This window comes from Pseudophryne corroboree (genome assembly GCF_028390025.1).
Source record: "Pseudophryne corroboree isolate aPseCor3 chromosome 3 unlocalized genomic scaffold, aPseCor3.hap2 SUPER_3_unloc_13, whole genome shotgun sequence".
NCBI classification, from domain to species: domain Eukaryota; kingdom Metazoa; phylum Chordata; class Amphibia; order Anura; family Myobatrachidae; genus Pseudophryne; species Pseudophryne corroboree.
In genome coordinates this window covers 2,465,620-2,486,526 of record NW_026967501.1, presented here as the reverse complement: position 1 = coordinate 2,486,526, position 20,907 = coordinate 2,465,620, and the positions used below count along the sequence as shown (strand labels likewise).

Below are 20,907 nucleotides of genomic sequence, written 5' to 3'. Positions count from 1 at the left end.
CGGAGAGAACTTACGCACAAGGGGAAACGATCGCATGCGCCTCGATATCCAGCTCCCGATTATCAGCAATGAGAACCGTTGAAGAGAGTGAGCTGGATATGGTCGGCTTGTCTATTTATGCCCCACACACAATACAATTCAATGGTCCCTACAATCTCATTGTTCATTGGACACAGGAATTCGGCTTCGCATTATAACAAAAGGTCATAGGTTGATTCATACAGGTGGGCTGTGGCTACTTCCAACTGTTCAGGTGGGTGGGATACTGGGTTTCCCGCCGCATGGCTAAGTAAGAGCAAATAATAGTAAATGGACATAAACTTCTTATGTCCATAACTATTCGCACGAGCGATTAATCCACTCCAAACCAACACAGGAATATTGCTAATTAAATACTCTTCCGATGGGTACCAAACACCACTGTATGACCCCTGTTAGACCCTTCGTACAATACAAAGAGGGATCTCTCTGTCCAGGAACATGCTATATTAACTAAACTTTCAGAATCTATCAAAGGGACCATGATCTACAAAATACATTATATAGTGAAAATATGTAACGATTGAGTCGCACGCTACGATCACATAAACTCTACCGTAAATACGCATACCGTGCGCCTGCGGGTGCCCGCGACTGTGAGTATGCGCACGCACGGGAGAGCGTACGCACGCGCAGCACGGACCTGTGTGAGGTGTAAATATGGTAGTGTGCATAGAGATATTTTTCTGACTTTGACAGTCTCCATGCCCATAATTAGTTTGGTCGCCCTCCTCTGTACCTTTTCAAGCTCCAGGATATCCTTTTTGTAGTACGGTGCCCAGAATTGTACACAGTATTCAAGGTGTGACCTCACTAGTGATTTATATAACGGGAGTATAATACTCTCGTCCCTAGCATCAATACCCCGTTTTATGCATGCTAATATCTTATTAGCCTTCTTTGCTGCAGTCCTACTTTGGGTACTACTGCTTTGTTTGCTATCTATGAGGACACTTAAGTCCTTTTCCAGTACAGAATCCCCTAATTTTACCCCATTTAGTAGGTAGGTGTAATTTTTGTTCTTGTTACCACAGTGCATTACCTTACACTTGTCTGTGTAGAAGCGCATTCTCCATTTGGCTGCCCATGCTTCTAATTTAACTAAGTCATTCTGAAGAGACTCTGCATTCTCCTCTGTATTTAGCCTTACACAATTTGGTATCATCTGCAAAAAATTTACACCATGCTCTCTGGACCTTCTGTTAGGTCGTTAATGAAAATATTGAACAATAGCGGTCCTAATACTGAGCCTTGCGGCATACCACTTAGCACTTAAGTCCAAGTTGAAAAAGATCCATTAACCACAACGCGCTGCTTCCTATTATCTAACCAGTTTTTGACCCAAGTGCATATTGTGCTTCCTAGCCCTGATTCTTGTAGCTTGTAGATAAGTCTTATGTGTGGTACAGTATTGAACGCTTTGGCAAAGTCTAAAAAGATTACATCCACGTCTTTACCCTGATCTAGGTTTGCGCTTACTGTTTTAATATTACATTTATTATTGTGAGTGTTCTCAGGAGGGTGGACACAATGATAGTCTGAGACACAATATTATAAAGCCTTCATTAAAAGTTATGTTTTATTATACATACGTTTACAATTAAGTTTCCCAGAGAGTCGTCTTCTCCTATTGTTTACAAGATTAATATTGTTACAGAAAATTTCACATTTCCATAATGTATTTTATTTCCAGCAGATGGACACACAAGCAGGAATATCTCAGAAGGACATCTAATGTTATCCCTGGATTGTGAAATAAAAGATGACGCCAGTAGACAGGATTCTCCAGGAGCTAACCCCATTACCCCAATTATACATCCAGCTCTATCAGCTGATCCCTCTGATCCTGGGAAATGTTCTCCTGATCACTCTGATATTGGTGCATCTGTTACAGCTCTGAAAGTAGATACAGTGTTTCCATGTTCTATAGATGCCAAATGTTTTACACAGAACACAAAACCTATTAACCCGCACACAGTTAAGGCAGGTGAAAGGCCACTTATATGTTCTGAGTGTGGGAAATGTTTTACATACAAATCAGATCTTGTTATACATCAGAGAAGTCACACAGGTGAGAAGCCATTTCCATGTTCTGAGTGTGGAAAATGTTTTGCAAACAAATCAGATCTTATTAAACATCAGAGAAGTCACACAGGTGAGAAGCCATTTTCATGTTCTGAGTGTGGGAAATGTTTTACACGGAAATCATATCTTGTTACACATCAGCGAACTCACACAGGTGAGAAGCCATTTCTATGCTCTGAGTGTGGGAAAGGTTTTGCAAACAAATCAGATCTTGTTAAACATCAGAGAAGTCACACAGGTGAGAAGCCATTTCCATGTTCTGAGTGTGGGAAATGTTTTACACGGAAATCATATCTTGTTACACATCAGCAAACTCACACAGGTGAGAAGCCATTTCTATGCTCTGAGTGTGGGAAATGTTTTGCAAACAAATCAAATCTTGTTATACATCACAGAAGTCACACAGGTGAGAAGCTGTTTTCTTGCTCTGAGTGTGGGAAATGTTTTACACAAAAACCACATCTTGTTATACATCACAGAAGTCACACTGGTGAGAACCCATTTCCATGTTCTGAGTGTGGGAAATGTTTTACACAGAAATCATATCTTGTTACACATCAGCGAACTCACACAGGTGAAAACCCATTTCCATGTTCTGAGTGTGGGAAAGGTTTTGCACACAAATCACATCTTGTTAAACATCACAGAAGTCACACAGGTGAGAAGCCATTTTCTTGCTCTGAGTGTGGGAAATGTTATACACAAAAATCACATCTTGTTAGACATCAGCGAACTCACACAGGTGAGAAGCCATTTCTATACTCTGAGAAATAAATCATCTCATATTGCACACAATAGACATCACTCAGGCGAGGAACCATTTTAATCTTCTGGAGTATACTCATCATTGCCATGCGTTGTTCTTAAAGGTTCTTATCCTATCTCCTATGCTTTTTGCAATATACATGCTACCACTGGGGGAAATAATCAGATGTCATGCCCTAATCTGCCACTGCTATACAGACACCTGTCTTTTGCTCCAGGTACTGAGAACCCAGTACCAATCCTTAATGGTTGTCTAGCTGAGCTCCAGGTGTGGGTGATGTCAGTTGGCTGTGACTCCGTCCTGGTGAAACAGGTCCATATGGTAGAAGCTCACCAACAAAGGGCAGGGCTACAGTTCAGCTTTGCCTACCAACCAGACTTACGCTTGGGGGTTCAGAGTTACAAAATGCTGATCCTGTGCGGAATCTTGGTGTCCTGGATGGGGGAGTGACACTTAGACATCGGTATCTGCCACAATCAGATCCTCATCTGAGGAACATAGCCAGACTCCAGCACTTATTTCCCTCAGAAGATCTACCTACAGTCATACATGAACTTGTATCATCACACATAGACTACTGCAATGTCCTCTACCTGGGTCTCCCAGCAATAGAATTGCACCACTTATAGCTTGTACAGAATGCAGCAGCCTGGCTGTTACCTAACCAGCCCGTTCCTGCCACATAACACCCATTCTCTGCTCCCTTCACCGGCTGCCGGTAAGATGTTGACTATTACATAATCTTACTGACTCTCCCAGCCCTACATGACCATTGTCCATGGTACCAGAAGCAGCTTCTGCCTCCTTACTGCCCTGCTTTCTTACTTCCACCTGCAGATGAAGGACTGTTACCAGTAGTACCAAAAATCCCCAAGCAGTGCTGAGAGGTCAGGGGGAAGACAGGGCGGGAGCAGTTGTCCGGGGGGAGACAGGGCAATGGCAGTAGTGGGGGAGGACAAGGAAGGTGGCAGTAGTGGGGGGAGACAGGGCGGTGGCAGTAGTTTGAGGGAGACAGGGCGGAGGGCCGCAGTGCAGTACCGGGGGCTGCTGGAGGCAGTAAAGAGGTGTATAGGTCACTCACAGAACCAGTTGATAATTAGACTTAATGATGATTATGCTTCCTTATTTCCAATGAATCCCTTGTATGTGTTACTGTTATTTGCTGTGTCAGCCTTTATGTGTATTCTGTGTAATAATCCTGAAAGTAGTGCTGCTACCGATCTCATATCATTTGTAGTAACTTGGAAAAGATGAGATATGAGGTGCACTCTGGAAGCTTATAGGGGGTTAATCAGAGATTATTAAAGATACGTTTAAAACCAAAAGATTTCCGTTGAGTCTTTTTATGTGTCTGTGTATTATCTTATTTCCAGATAATTGTCGCTATGGTGACAGAAACAATTTCCTGTTAATGTGTCACTCGTATTATTACTGTTAATGGTTGATCCTGCCAGTAGCGTATGCTTGTCTCAAAGATTAAGCCATGAGCTTGGAAATGTTAAGGTGGGCTCGGAAATGTTATCCTTTTCCTCGCAGCCCCAGTTGCTGGAGAAAATGAAGGAGGAGCTGTTGACGGGTCACGTTCCACTTGAGTTGACAATTTTCTCACCAGCAGGTCTTTCCACCTCTGCAGACTTGTGTCCGGAAAGAGAGCTACAACGTAGGCTTTACACCTAGTAACGAGCATGTGGCCAAAATGTAGTGCTCTGATTTCAACAGATTGACCACCATTGAATCCCGGCAAAGCGAATGAAGGGCTCCATCCACAAGTATTTCCAGGGAAGACGTTAAGTCTGAGGGACTATGCGCAGGCCCAAATGATAACTGTTATATGATCCTTCAATTATGAACCAACCGATAGAGGGAACAATCCGAAAGTGTTAATACCAAAGATTAGCTAATCTGGTTGGAGGTGCGCCATTAAGCAAATTGCAATGACTGGTTAGGGGGTTTAGAAAAAACACTAGTGGACTTATATCTAAAGAAGCCTTAATGTGTGGTGCACTCTTTTTCTGATGCATCCACTATCGGTGGATTTTTCCCATTTCTTCTTATCCTCAGGAGGAGAACACTGGAAAGAAAAGGGAGTGTCTATTTGTTGGTGCACTTTAGAAAGAAGGTAAGTATATTTAAAATTTAATTTTTAATGCCATATAATTAGAATTGCCTAATGATGTGAAAAATTACAAGACAAAAATTCTAAACAATACACAATGAGTAAAATTACTGATATCAATAAAAATGGATTCACTTATGTGTCACTCTTTATTAAATTTGTATATTCTTATATGTGTGTGAACGCTTCATGGAACCAACCTCAGATAAATGGTTGACTACTGGATGTTTATTCTTACTCTCTAGGGTTCCCTATAGATTGATTGACGTTATGTGACCAAATTATAGGAGGGCATATTGCAATGTCAGACAACTGATATGAGGGTATATATTGGAACCATTATTCTGTACCCGTAGCTATTCATGTGTACACTGAACCAGCCATATTAGTGTATCATAAATTATATAGTAGTTAGGTGCCCAAAGATTAAGGGCTTATCAAATTTGTGTACCACCTCAATATATAATAGTTATATTATTAACTCCTCAATAATAGTTGAGTTAATATAGTGTCTGACACTGTTAAATTATATCACCGGCATCAGGAAATACTTTATATTGTGTTGTTTACAGTGTTAGTATTCAGTTCTCAGACACTTGTATCTCATTCATATAACTAAAGTATCAAATGGGCTTATTGCTCATAGTTACTTGAGATACATTTTGACACACTGATTGTTATAGATGTTTAGTTCCCAGTCACTGTCTTATTCAGTGTAGTATAGTATAAGGTTGTGAAGCTGGCCATAGTTGTTGGTAACACTATAATTAATGTATGGAGATGCGGTTAAGACGATAATGCCACACTTTTGTCTGACTTATTACTAATAGACAATTAGAATGGGCTTGCTACTAGTAATTGGGATGCATTGTGACACACTGGTTCTAACAATGTAGTTATTAAATTCCCAGTCACTGTCTCATATGGTTTGACAATTACAGCTCATTTGTTCCTTTTCAATTGTGCGTGTATGCACCGTCCTGCCTGTCAGCTTCTCACGCTGAATATTTCAGGCAGTTGTTAGAGTGTGGCTGATCCGGTATAATAATTATACAATGTAGCTGTTCAGTTACTATCTCCTATGTTATAACAGTTGCAGCTAAATACATGCCTTTTCTATTAAGCAAATATATACCGTTCAGCCTGTCAGCTTATTACGTTAAATATCTCGAGAGGATATCAGGGTGTAACTGAAAAAGATTTATTGAGTGTTGTATTAAGCATTATCAATTTATCACGTCTGTCACATGTGGTTAGTGAGAACCTGCTTTTATCTGTGAAGAACACAGGGCGCCAGTGGCGAATTTGCCAATCTTGGTGTTCTCTGGCAAATGCCAAACGACCTGCACGGTGTTGGGCTATATGCACAACCCCCACCTGTGGACGTCGGGCACTCATACCACCCTCATGGAGTCTGTTTCCGATCGTTTGAGTAGACACATGCACATTTGCGGCTTGCTGGAGGTCATTTTGCAGGGCTCTGGCAGTGCTCCTCCGGTTCCTCCTTGCACAAAGGCGGAGGTAGCGGTCCTGCTGCTGGGTTGTTGCCCTCCTACGGCCTCCTCCACATCTCCTGATGTACTGGCCTGTCTCCTGGTAGCGCCTCCATGCTCTGGACACTACACTGAAAGACACAGCAAACCTTCTTGCCATAGCTCGCATTGATGTGCCATCCTGGATGAGCTGCACTACCTGAGCCACTTGTGTGGGTTGTAGACTCCGTCTCATGCTACCACTAGAGTGAAAGCACCGCCAGCTTTCAAAAGTGACCAAATCATCAGCCAGAAAGCATAGGAGCTGAGAAGTGGTCTGTGGTCACCACCTGCAGAACAACTCCTTTATTAGGGGTGTCTTGCTAATTGCCTATAATTTCCATCTGTTGTCTATTCCATTTGCACAACAGCATGTGAAATTGATTGTCAGTCAGTGTTGCCTCCTAAGTGGACAGTTTGATTTCACAGAAGTGTGACTGACATGGAGTTACATTGTGTTGTTTAAGTGTTCCCTCTATTAATTTGAGCAGTGTGTATGTATGTATATATATATATATATATATATATATATAAAAAAAAAAATATATATATATATATATATATATATATATATATATAGTTAGTGTTGTGAATAATCAGATAAATAAACACAAAGAAAAGTGAAACAAATAAAACCATTGTGACTATGAAGTAAAGAAAAATATATATATATTAATTGTGCACAAAACAATTTAATAAATTGCCTGGATCTCTAATGTGTATTACTGTGTATTCTGTGGATGGTTAATGTCGTCCATGGTAATGTATGATTATATTGATGTTTACCTCAAATTGTTTACTTGTGATACCTGTTTAATTCTATAATCATGTGTTTTTCTATCTTATGTCCTTCTACAGCAAAATGATGATCCTAGGATGGATCTCAGGTATGACTCGCTAACATAAATTAAATAAATAGTACATTTTAACTATTCTAGAATGGTATGTATCATAGAGATCAATATCCAATATATAGCATATAGATCTACATCCTGCTTACAAAGTGAGTTGTTACTATCTTCATACATTGTTGTAAAGATAACGGATATCTGTTACTTTGATTCAGGACAGAAATTTCCCAATTGAGACACCTATGAGCCTCCACATTTCCCAATATTTGAAATCTAAATCCTCCCCATATGCACTTCTTCATATATGGGGAAACATCAGGGTGTGATTGTTTTCAAACTTTCCTTTTAACAAAAATATATAGTGTGGAGCTAAATTAAGGCCCTCTCGATGCATGATTGCCAATATTTACTAGGTATTCATGAATGAAAATCAGCGACTCATGTATACAGTCACTGATAATAGAGATGAATACTGGGTAAAACTTCATTATATCTACTCAGACCAAAATTGGTGAGTATTTGATCCAATACGGATCCTCGCCATAGATCTCAATATATGAATCAAAAGTATGGTAAGTTCATAGTTGGTGTTTCCCAAATACTGCCCTTTTCAAAAACTTCCAGTTGCTGTTGATAAAAATAATAATAATAATTACTGAGAGGATCTTGGTTATATTTGTTCATACAAGATCAATAAAAAATCATGCAAGAGGAATCCAACCACAAAGATGTAACCCATGTGAAAACCATTTGCTGATGTTCCCTTCTATAATCACAAAAAGGGTAACTGTTACTTTCGTTCAGTCCTTTAGGATATTGACATCCCATAAAAAATAAAATTTTGCTCTCAAATCTGAGGAGATTTCCGTCAATGTCACCACTTTGAATATCTGTCCTAAAAGGTTTCAGACCAAAGGCCTGAAGACCCTTCGGGATCCTGTTGTGATGTTGCAGAAAGTGGTTAGCTACTGGGGTCAATGATTTGAATCTCATCTTATCCTGTCTAGCATTCCTAATGCTACCAACGTGCTCAAGTAATCTTACTTTCAGAGGTCTTATCGTCTTGCCGATGTATATTATGTTTCCGGGGACATCACTCCTGATGTGGTGCAATCAATATAACTGTCGATATTCCACTTTCTGCCATATCCATCATAGTAATCGGTCTTAGGGATCATGTATTGGCAGGCGTTACATTGCCTGTGATGAATTGTTTTTTTGGGGGGGATGATAGGTGATACCCGACTAATATGTCTTTTAAATTGCGGGATCTCCTCCAGCTAGTTTGTACTTTTTGAGGTAAGATCTTGTTAATATCATTATTCGTTTTTAAGACTGACCAATGTTTTTGTAAAATGGTGTTAATCTCATGCCATTTGTTGTTAAACGTGCCGATATATCTTACTGGCTCTTCCTTTGGAATTTTAATCTTAGGTACGAGTAAGGACTCTCTGGAGTAGGTTTTGATATCACATTTTGCTGTTTTGGTGATCCTCTTACTATAACTTCTGTGTTTCAATCTATCTACCAGTTGTTCTCTCACAGAGAAGTTAATTGAATTCAAACAGTTCCTCTTTGTGCGTAACAATTCACCCTTAGGTACACCTTTGATAGTTGTTGGTAAATGTGAGCTAGTTGAATGCAAAATGCTATTGGTAGCTGTTTTCTTTCTAACATGTCTGTTGAAATTGACCCATCATCCTCAATACTTATAGTAAGGTCTAGAAAGTTGATTGCATCCTGGCTCATTTTACCCGTAAGCTTCAGATTCAGGTCATCCCTGTTGAGGACAGCTATGAATTCCTCCAGTAGACTCTGATCCGCATCCCAAAGGATAAGGACATCATCAATCTATCTCAAATAGAGTATAATATGATCGGTATATTTCACATGACTGTCCTGGAAGGCCATCTCCCTTTCCCACCATCCCAGGTCGAGGCCAGCATACATGGGGGCACAAGGTCTCCCCATGGATGTGCCTCTAACCTGGAGATAGTACCGCTCGTTACATGTGAAATAATTTTTGGTAAGTATAAACTCCAATAAGGAGAGAAGAAAGGCATTGAAGTCATGTTGTATACTCATGTCCAGAAAGAACTTGACCGCTTCTATTCCTTTTGTATGGTCAATACTAATATACAGACTCTCAATATCATAAGTTGCTAGCCAAGTACCAGGAGTCACTGTAATGTTTTCAAGTCTTGTTAATACATCCATTGTGTCCCTGACGTAGGAAGGCAATTATAGCACAAATTGTCACAAATACTGATCAATATATATGCTTGCTTTCTCAGTAAGGCTTCCTACGCCAGAGACTATTGGTCTTCCTGGTGGGGTAGTCTCATTTTTATGGACTTTCAGGAGTAAGTATAGTGTTGGGGTTATGGGCTTGTCATTTCTCAGAAAGTCAAAGTCCTTTCTGGAAATGGTACCTTGGCCCACTGCTTGTGAGATGATGTTATTGTACTGAGTTTGAAAATTGGAGGTCAGATTAAAGGTCATGGGTTTATAACACAAATGGTCTCTCAGTTGTTTATTCAAATCCTTTATATACATAGTTCTTGGCCATGGGACCACATTGCCTCCCTTATCTGAGGGCTTGATGATGATATCATGCTATTTGGAGATATCTTCAAGAGCAAATCTTTCATCCTTTGATAAATTGTCATTGCACAATTGATGAAAATGATGTTAATTGAAAAGAGTATCTAAATCCCTGGATACTAGGTCCAAATAAACTTGGACTGGAGGACAGATTTTGTAGTCCGGGAAAAAAGTTGACTTCTTCTTGATTTTAGATGCATCAAAGGGTTGTAACTCATGAGGGTCTCCTTCATTCTCAGTGTCAAGTTCCTCTAGTATTCTTAGCATAGATTGATCTTCCATAGTTAATATAGTTGCGAGCCTGTTCACAAAAGGATTCCCTATTTTTTTTAAATTTCTTCAAAATAATTTTTCACACTCGAATCTGTCAGGTTTATTTGTGGGGGAAAAAGAGAGTCCTTTGGGTAACATGGAGATCTGGTTGGGTGTAAGGATTCTGTCAAATTTATGATTTGTAAATTGTCAGATGTCATTTCTGATATCTTCTCTGTTCTTTGGGTTCTTCTCTCCAGTCGCGCATATCGCTCTTTCTTCTTTCCCCCCTTCCTCCTCCTGGTCTTATACTTTCTCGCCCTATATCCTTTATGATTTCTTTCAATTTATCATAAGACTAGTGCAGAAGATATCAATTTTCCCTTTTCCCTAATCTACTATCCCCAGGAGGAAAAAGGAAAGATGATAACAATCATTTAGAGATTTGTTTTTTTTTTTAATCAGGATTAACCCACGGTTCTTCAAACAGAGTATTTAGTTCCTTTGACGCAGGAAAAGTGGCTGAGGATTTCTTCTCACTCTCCTCTGTCACTTTATCAGGGAGATGCAGAACCTCTCTGATAGCTTCTATGAGAGCTTCTATTCCCAGTGACAGAGTACCCTCCCCCACCTCTGAGACCACCTCACCCTCTTCCATGTCTGACCCCATATCATAGTCATACTGCAGGACATGGGCCAAAGTACGTTTTTGCGGACAAATGGCGAGGGACTGAGACGCCGGCATGGGTACTGAGTCTTTTTTCACCAACTCATCCATAGACTGCTTTAACTTTTGCGTCTCTTACTCATTTCGAGATAACTTAATAGAAATGGAGGAAATCATTCCCTTAATGGAGTCCAGCCATACTGGTTCTGCCCCACTAGCCTGGAAAGGGACACTACCAGCGGTGCAAGTGGGCAGGTACGGGTGGGTACGGTGTACCCTTAAGACTTTCGCCGTGGGTACGCTGTACCCACCACCAACGGGCTGCCGCTCCCTCCCTCTGCTGTTGTTCACCGCCGCTGCTGCGAGGGGAGGAGAGCGCAGTGTGCATGTCTCCTGCCCCTCAGTGTCTACCTTCTATACGGCGACAGCCCATGAGACAATCAGAGCTCGTGGACCAGCAGCCAAGGCTCCTGATTGGCTGCCGGACCGCGAGCTTTGATTGGCTCACGGATGGGCGCTGAATTGAAGGTAGACACCCGCACCGCCCCCGGAGACTGAGGGGCCGGAGAGGCGCACGCTGTGCTCTCCTCCCCTCACACACAGGAACAGGACAGCAGCAGCGGTGAGCAGCAGGTGAAGGGGGGGACATGTATACCTGGCACTGGGGGCATATCTGGCACTTTGGAGACATGTAGCTGACAGTATGGGCATATCTGGCACTAAAGGGACATGTGTATCTGGCACTGGGGGCATATCTGGTCCTGGGAGACATGTGTATCTGGCACTGGGGGCATATCTGGCCCTGGGAGACATGTGTATCTGGCACTGGGGGCATATCTGGCACTGGGGGCATATCTGGAACTGCGGGGACATGTGTATCAGGCACTGGGGGCCTATCTTGCACTGGGGCATATCTGGCACTGGGGGGATGTGTATCTGGCACTGAGGGCATATCTGGCACTGGGAGACATGTGTATCTGACACTGGGGGGCATATCTGACACGGGGGACATGTGTATCTGGCAATGGTGCATATCTGGCACTGGGGGGCATGTGTATCTGGCAATGGGGCATATCTGGCACTGGCGGGACATGTGTATCTGGCACAGGGGGGCATATCTGGCACTGGCGGGACATGTGTATCTGACACTGGGGGCATATCTGGCACTGGGGGGACGAGTATCTGGCACTAAGGGCATAACTGGCACTGGGTGCATATCTGGCACGGGGGGACATGTGTATCTGGCACTGGGAGCATATCTGGCACTGGGGGGATGAGTATCTGGCACTAAGGGCATAACTGGCACTGGGTGCATATCTGGCACGGGGGGACATGTGTATCTGTCACTGGGGGCATATCTGGCACTGGGGGACATTTCTGTATCTGGCACTGAGGGCATATCTGGCACTGGGAGCATATCTGGCACTGGGGGGACGTGTATCTGGCACTGGGGGCATAACTGGCACTGTGGGATATTTCTGTATCTGGCACTGGGGGCATATCTGGCCCTGGGAGACATGTGTATCTGGCACTGGGGGCATATCTGGCACTGGGGGTACATGTGTATCTGGCACTGGGGGCATATCTGGCACTGAGGGCATATCTGGAACTGGGGGGACATGTGTATCTGGCACTGGGAGCATATCTGGCACTGGGGAGACGTGTATCTGGCACTGGGAGCATATCTAGCACTGGGGGGACGTGTATCTGGCACTGGGGGCATATCTTGCACTGGGGGCATACCTGGCACTGGGGGTACATGTGTATCTGGCACTGAGGGCATATCTGGAACTGGGGGAACATGTGTATCTGTCACTGGGAGCATATCTGGCACTGGGGGGACATTTGTATCTGGCACTGGGGGCATATCTTGCACTGGGGGGACATGTGTATCTGGCACTGGGGGCATATCTGGCACTGAGGGCATATCTGGAACTGGGGGGACATGTGTATCTGGCACTGGGAGCATATCTGGCACTGGGGGGACATGTGTATCTGGCACTGGGGGGGCATATCTTGCACTGGGGCCATATCTGGCTCTGGGAGACATGTGTATCTGGCACTGGGGCCATATCTGTCTCTGAAAGACATGTGTATCTGGCACTGGGGCATATCTTGCACTGGGGCCATATCTGGCACTGCGGGGACATGTGTATCTGGCACTGGGGCATATCTTGCACTGGGGCCATATCTGGCTCTGGGAGACATGTGTATCTGGCACTGAGGTCATATCTGTCTCTGGGAGACATGTGTATCTTGCACTGGGGCCATATCTGGCACTGGGGGGACATGTGTATCTGGCACTGGGGGCATATCTGGAACAGGGGGGACATTTGTATCTGGCACTGGGAGCATATCTGGCACTGGGGGGACATGTATATCTGTCGCTGGGGGCATTTCTGGCACTGGGAGCATATCTGGCATTGTGGGACATTTCTGTATCTGGCACTGGGGGCATATCTGGCACTGGGGGGACATATGTATCTGGCACTGGGGGCATATCTGGCACTGAGGGCATATCTGGAACTGGGGGGACATGTGTATCTGGCACTGGGAGCATATCTGGCACTGGGGGGACATGTGTATCTGGCACTGGGGGGGCATATCTTGCACTGGGGCCATATCTGGCTCTGGGAGACATGTGTATCTGGCACTGGGGCCATATCTGTCTCTGAAAGACATGTGTATCTGGCACTGGGGCATATCTTGCACTGGGGCCATATCTGGCACTGCGGGGACATGTGTATCTGGCACTGGGGCATATCTTGCACTGGGGCCATATCTGGCTCTGGGAGACATGTGTATCTGGCACTGAGGTCATATCTGTCTCTGGGAGACATGTGTATCTTGCACTGGGGCCATATCTGGCACTGGGGGGACATGTGTATCTGGCACTGGGGGCATATCTGGAACAGGGGGGACATTTGTATCTGGCACTGGGAGCATATCTGGCACTGGGGGGACATGTATATCTGTCGCTGGGGGCATTTCTGGCACTGGGAGCATATCTGGCATTGTGGGACATTTCTGTATCTGGCACTGGGGGCATATCTGGCACTGGGGGGACATATGTATCTGGCACTGGGGGCATATCTGGCACTGGGGGGATGTGTATCTGGCACTGAGGGCATAGCTGGCAATGGGGGGTCATGTGTATCTGGCAGTGGGGCATATCTGTCACTGTGGGGACGAATGTATTTGGCACTGGGGCATATCTTGCACTGGGGATATATCTGGCACTGGGGGGACATGTGTATCTGGCACTGGGGGCATATCTGGCCCTGGGAGACGTGTATCTGGCACTGGGGGCATATCTTGCACTGGGGCCATATCTGGCACTGGGGGGACATGTGTATCTGGCACTGGGGGCATATCTGGTACTGGGAGGACATGTGTATCTGTCGCTGGGGGCATATCTTGCACTGGGGCCATATCTGGCACTGGGGGCATATCTGGCACTGGGAGGACATGTGTATCTGTTGCTGGGGGCATAGCTGGCACTAGGAGCATATCTGGCACTGTGGGACATGTGTATCTGGCACTGGGGGCATATCTGGCTCTGGGAGACATGTGTATCTGGCACTGGGGGCATATCTGGCACTGGGGAGACATGTGTATCTGGCACTGGGGGCATATCTGGAACTGGGGGATGTGTATCTGTCACTGGGGCATATCTTGCACTGGGAGCATGTGTATCTGTCACTGGGGGCATATCTTGCACTGGGGCCATATCTGGCACTGGGGGGACATGTGTATCTGGCACTGGGGGCATATCTGGCACTGGGGGGACATGTGTATCTGGCACTGGGGGCATATCTTGCACTGGGGCCATATCTGGCACTGGGGGCATATCTGGCACTGGGAGGACATGTGTATCTGTTGCTGGGGGCATAGCTGGCACTAGGAGCATATCTGGCACTGGGGGGACATGTGTATCTGGCACTGGGGCCATATCTGGCACTGGGGGGACATGTGTATCTGGCACTGGGGGCATATCTTGCACTGGGGCCATATCTGGCACTAGGAGCATATCTGGCACTGGGGGGACATGTATATCTGTTGCTGGGGGCATATCTGGCACTGGGGAGACGTGTATCTGGCACTGGGGGATGTGTATCTGGCACTGGGGCCATATCTGGCACTGGGAGGACATGTGTATCTGTCGCTGGGGGCATAGCTGGCACTAGGAGCATATCTGGCACTGGGGGGACATGTATATCTGTTGCTGGGGGCATAGCTGGCACTGGGAGCATATCTGGCACTGTGGGACATGTGTATCTGGCACTGGGGGCATATCTGGCACTGGGGAGACATGTGTATCTGGCACTGGGGGCATATCTGGCACTGGGGAGACATGTGTATCTGGCACTGGGAGCATATCTGGCACTGTGGGACATGTGTATCTGGCACTGGGGGCATATCTGGCACTGGGGAGACATGTGTATCTGGCACTGGGGGCATATCTGGAACTGGGGGATGTGTATCTGGCACTGGGGGCATATGTATCTGTCACTGGGGGCATATCTGGCACTGGGCATATCTGGCACTGGGGGCATATCTGGCACTGGGGGCATATCTGGCACTGGGGGCACATATGTATCTGGCACTGGGGGGACATATGTATCTGGCACTGGTGGAATATCTTGCACTGGGGGGCATATCTGGCACTGGGGGGCATGTGTATCTGTCACTGGGGGCATATCTGGCACTGGGAGCATATCTGGCACTGGGGGGACGTGTATCTGGCACTGGGGGCATATCTTGCACTGGGGGATGTGTATCTGGCACTGGGGGCATATCTTGCACTGGGGCCATATCTGGCACTGGGGGGGACATGTGTATCTGGCACTGGGGGCATATCTGGCCCTGGGAGACATGTGTATCTGGCACTGGGGGCATATCTGGCACTGGGGGGACATGTGTTTCTGTCGCTGGAGGCATAGCTGGCACTGGGAGTATATCTGGCACTGTGGGACATGTGTATCTGGCACTGGGGGCATATCTGGCACTGGGAGACATGTGTATCTGGCACTGGGAACATATCTGGCACTGGGAAACATGTGTATCTGGCACTGGGGGCATATCTGGAACTGGGGGGACATATGTATCTGCCACTGGGGGCATATCCTGCACTGAGGGCAGATCTGGCACTGGGGGATGTGTATCTGGCACTGAGGGCATATCTGGCACTGGGGGGACATGTGTGTCTGGAACTGGGGGGCATATCTGGCACTGCGGGGACATGTGTATCTGGCACTGGGGACATATCTGGCACTGGGGGGACATGTGTATCTGGCACTGGGGGGCATATCTGGCACTGTGGGGACATGTGTATCTGGCACTGGGGGGCATGTGTATCTGTCACTGGGAGCATATCTGGCACTGTGGGACATTTCTGTATCTGGCACTTGGGGCATATCTGGCACTGGGGGGACATGTGTATCTGGCACTGGGGGCATATCTGGCACTGGGGGGACATGTGTATCTGGCACTGGGGGCATATCTTGCACTGGGGCCATATCTGGCACTGGGGGCATATCTGGCACTGGGAGGACATGTGTATCTGTTGCTGGGGGCATAGCTGGCACTAGGAGCATATCTGGCACTGGGGGGACATGTGTATCTGGCACTGGGGCCATATCTGGCACTGGGGGGACATGTGTATCTGGCACTGGGGGCATATCTTGCACTGGGGCCATATCTGGCACTAGGAGCATATCTGGCACTGGGGGGACATGTGTATCTGTTGCTGGGGGCATATCTGGCACTGGGGAGACGTGTATCTGGCACTGGGGGATGTGTATCTGGCACTGGGGCCATATCTGGCACTGGGAGGACATGTGTATCTGTCGCTGGGGGCATAGCTGGCTCTAGGAGCATATCTGGCACTGGGGGGACATGTATATCTGTTGCTGGGGGCATAGCTGGCACTGGGAGCATATCTGGCACTGTGGGACATGTGTATCTGGCACTGGGGGCATATCTGGCACTGGGGAGACATGTGTATCTGGCACTGGGGGCATATCTGGAACTGGGGGATGTGTATCTGGCACTGGGGGCATATGTATCTGTCACTGGGGGCATATCTGGCACTGGGCATATCTGGCACTGGGGGCATATCTGGCACTGGGGGCATATCTGGCACTGGGGGCACATATGTATCTGGCACTGGGGGGACATATGTATCTGGCACTGGTGGAATATCTTGCACTGGGGGGCATATCTGGCACTGGGGGGCATGTGTATCTGTCACTGGGGGCATATCTGGCACTGGGCATATCTGGCACTGGGGGCATATCTGGCACTGGGGGCATATCTGGCACTGGGGGCACATATGTATCTGGCACTGGGGGGACATATGTATCTGGCACTGGTGGAATATCTTGCACTGGGGGGCATATCTGGCACTGGGGGGCATGTGTATCTGTCACTGGGAGCATATCTGGCACTGGGAGCATATCTGGCACTGGGGGGACGTGTATCTGGCACTGGGGGCATATCTTGCACTGGGGGATGTGTATCTGGCACTGGGGGCATATCTTGCACTGGGGCCATATCTGGCACTGGGGGGGACATGTGTATCTGGCACTGGGGGCATATCTGGCCCTGGGAGACATGTGTATCTGGCACTGGGGGCATATCTGGCACTGGGGGGACATGTGTTTCTGTCGCTGGAGGCATAGCTGGCACTGGGAGTATATCTGGCACTGTGGGACATGTGTATCTGGCACTGGGGGCATATCTGGCACTGGGAGACATGTGTATCTGGCACTGGGAACATATCTGGCACTGGGAAACATGTGTATCTGGCACTGGGGGCATATCTGGAACTGGGGGACATATGTATCTGCCACTGGGGGCATATCCTGCACTGAGGGCAGATCTGGCACTGGGGGATGTGTATCTGGCACTGAGGGCATATCTGGCACTGGGGGGACATGTGTGTCTGGAACTGGGGGGCATATCTGGCACTGGGGGGACGTGTATCTGGCACTGGGGGCATATCTGGCACTGTGGGACATTTCTATATCTGGCACTGGGGGCATATCTGGCCCTGTGAGACATGTGCATCTGGCACTGGGGGCATATCTGGAACTGGGGGGACATGTGTATCTGGCACTGGGGGCATATCTGGAACTGGGGGGACATGTGTATCTGGCACTGGGGACATATCTGGCACTGGGGGACGTGTATCTGGCACTGGGAGCATATCTGGCACTGTGGGCATATCTGGCACTGGGGGGACGTGTATCTGGCACTGGGGGCATATCTGGCCCTGTGAGACATGTGCATCTGGCACTGGGGGCATATCTGGAACTGGGGGGACATGTGTATCTGGCATTGGGGACATATCTGGCACTGAGGGCATATCTGGCCCTGGGAGACATGTGTATCTGGCACTGGGGGCATATCTGGTACTGGGGGGACATGTGTATCTGTCACTGGGGGCATACCTGGCACTGGGGGCATATCAGGCCCTGGGAGACATGTGTATCTGGCACTGAGGGCATATCTGGCACTGGGAGCATATCTGGCACTGGGAGCATATCTGGCACTGTGAGACATTTCTGTATCTGGCACTGGGGCATGTCTGGAACTGGGGGACATGTGTATCTGGCACTGTGGGGACATATTTGGCACTGGGGGACATAAGTATCTGGCACTGGGGGCATATCTTGCACTGGGGGTACATGTGTTCCTGGCACTGAGGGCATATCTGGCACTTTGGGGACATGTGTATCTGGCAGTGGGGCATATCTGGCACTGTGGGGACATGTGTATCTGGCAGTGGGGCATATCTGGTACTGGGGGGACATGTGTATCTGGTGCTGGGGGCATATCTGGCACTGGGGGGATATGTGTATCTGGCACTGGGGGCATATCAGACACTGTGGGACATTTCTGTATCTGGCACTGGGGGCATATCTGGCACTGGGGGGGACATGTGTATCTGGAACTGAAGGGCATATCTGGCACTGGGGGACATGTGTATCTGGCACTGGGAGCATATCTGGCACTGTGGTACATGTGTATCTGGCACAGGGGGCATATCTGGCACTGGGGGGACATGTGTATCTGGCAGTGGGGGCATTTCTGGCACTGTGGGGGCATTTCTGTATCTGTACTGGGGGGGGCAATGAACACCTGATAGTGGGGGCATTTGTGTATCTGGCACTGTGGGGCAATGTGTATTTGGCACTGTGGGGCAAATGTATATCTGGCACTCTGGGGGCATTTGTGTATCTGGCACAGTGAGGCAATGTGTATCTGGCACTGTGTGGCAATGTGTAACTGGAACTGTGGGGCAATGTGTATCTGGCACTGTGGAGCAATGTGTATCTGGTACTGTGGGGCAATGTGTATCTGGCACTGTGGGGCAATGTGTATCTGGCACTGTGGGGCAATGTGTATCTGGCACTGTGGGGCAAAGTGTATCTGGCACTGTGGGGCAATGTCTATCCGGCACTGTGGGGCAACGTGTATCTGGCACTATTGGGGTCATATGTGTAACCGCCCCTCCCCCCATATGTGTATCACCCCCCCATTTTCATGGCCATGCCCCATGTGGCATTTGGCCACACCCATTTTTTGGGCGTGCGCACATAGTACTTATAAGACATGTTTTGTACTTGCACCGCTGGACACTACACTAAGTATTCACTAGTGAACCCTCTGGGGAACAGGAGCACTGTGCCTTACATGAAACACACTTTATGCCTGACATTGTAATAGTGACCACACACACACACACAGGAAAAGGTTAAATGCACAATTAACCCACAAAGAGCCCTTCCAGGGAGACACAGAGTTTATGGAACCAGCACACGACGCCCTTATCGCTGATGACAAGCTTAGCTGGGTCCCAGACTAAGTACCCAGATTGCGGACTCAGTACACTAATATTCGCTTCCCCTGCTATGACCCCCTGGTACCGCTGAAGTAATCTGGAGTCTCTCCGGAGGAGCTGCGCTTCCCTGTCAGTCAGCGTCTGTATAGGTGCAGTAGGGAAAATGGCGCGGTGAGCTGCTGGATCCGATCATAATGAAACCCCGCCCCTTCAATGGCACGCGGTCTTCCCGCTCTTCTTTATACTGGATGTATGTGTCTCTGTGCATAAAATGGAGACAGACTCTTTTTATGGATCTGGGTACTGTGTCCGCTATTCAGCGTCTGTACACTGCGGGAGACGCAGTCAGCCCCATTTAGAAGCCGCATAGCTCCGTACCCTCATGCCGCCATAATGGCCCGCGACCTGCTAAACTGGACGTCGGCTTAGTACTCTTCATTCTTCTGTCTCTGTTAGGGGTGGCGGCCAGGGATGTGCAGTCAGGGGAGGTAGGAGGCAGTGCCTCCCCTGTAATAAATGATTAAAATAATACAAAGAACATACTTATGACACATATTCTGTCATAAGTATCTGTTTTAGCCTCTATATTATTTTAATAATTTTTAGCTTTGAAAAGATAGTTTAAATAGTGTTTTGGAGGCACCGAGAGCGGTGCCTTCCGCTGTCAGTAGTAAAGGAGCGGACGTGGGGGGCGGGGCCTAGCATCGGGGCAGAAAGAGCCCATTCAAAAAATCAATGAAAGCTGCACCTTTGACAGGGGCGTGCTTTCATCCCATAGTAAAGCACGCCCCTGTCAATAAGAAAGAAGTGATTGGGCAGTGGCGGCTCTGGGGGGGACACCGAGGCAGGTGTCTGCCCTGTCATCTTGGTTTTTTTTTCTTACCATATGGAAGAGCCGTCCCCGCCGGCCAGCCATCCAGTCCATTCCACAGCCCGCCCCAGGCACCGTGGTTAGAGGAGGGCGCCGCCGGCCAGACAAGTAGCCGCTTAGAAATCTCCCTGCGTGCAGCCAGAGCGCATCCAGTCCCGGAGGCGGCCCGGCCACTATGCCGATATGCGGACCTTCAGAAAGGTGAGCGGGGAAGGGGAAGAGACCCGCTGCACCTGTGCTGCTGGGATGCTTCCCCTGTGATGGGAGGGGGACGGC

The 20,907-nt window shown here is 47.4% G+C and overlaps 1 protein-coding gene across 1 annotated transcript in view; it reads left to right on the top strand.

Annotated features, from left to right (window-relative positions):
* Window positions 1-1,735: 1,735 nt before the first annotated feature.
* The window catches only part of LOC134983348 (oocyte zinc finger protein XlCOF7.1-like), a 55,623-nt gene continuing 36,451 nt past the window's right edge, over window positions 1,736-20,907 (top strand). The window contains exon 1 of the mRNA XM_063949055.1: window positions 1,736-2,866. Within this exon, the coding sequence (XP_063805125.1) occupies window positions 1,774-2,866 (1,093 nt within the window). The 5' untranslated portion in view covers window positions 1,736-1,773. The remainder of the gene's footprint in view (window positions 2,867-20,907) is intronic.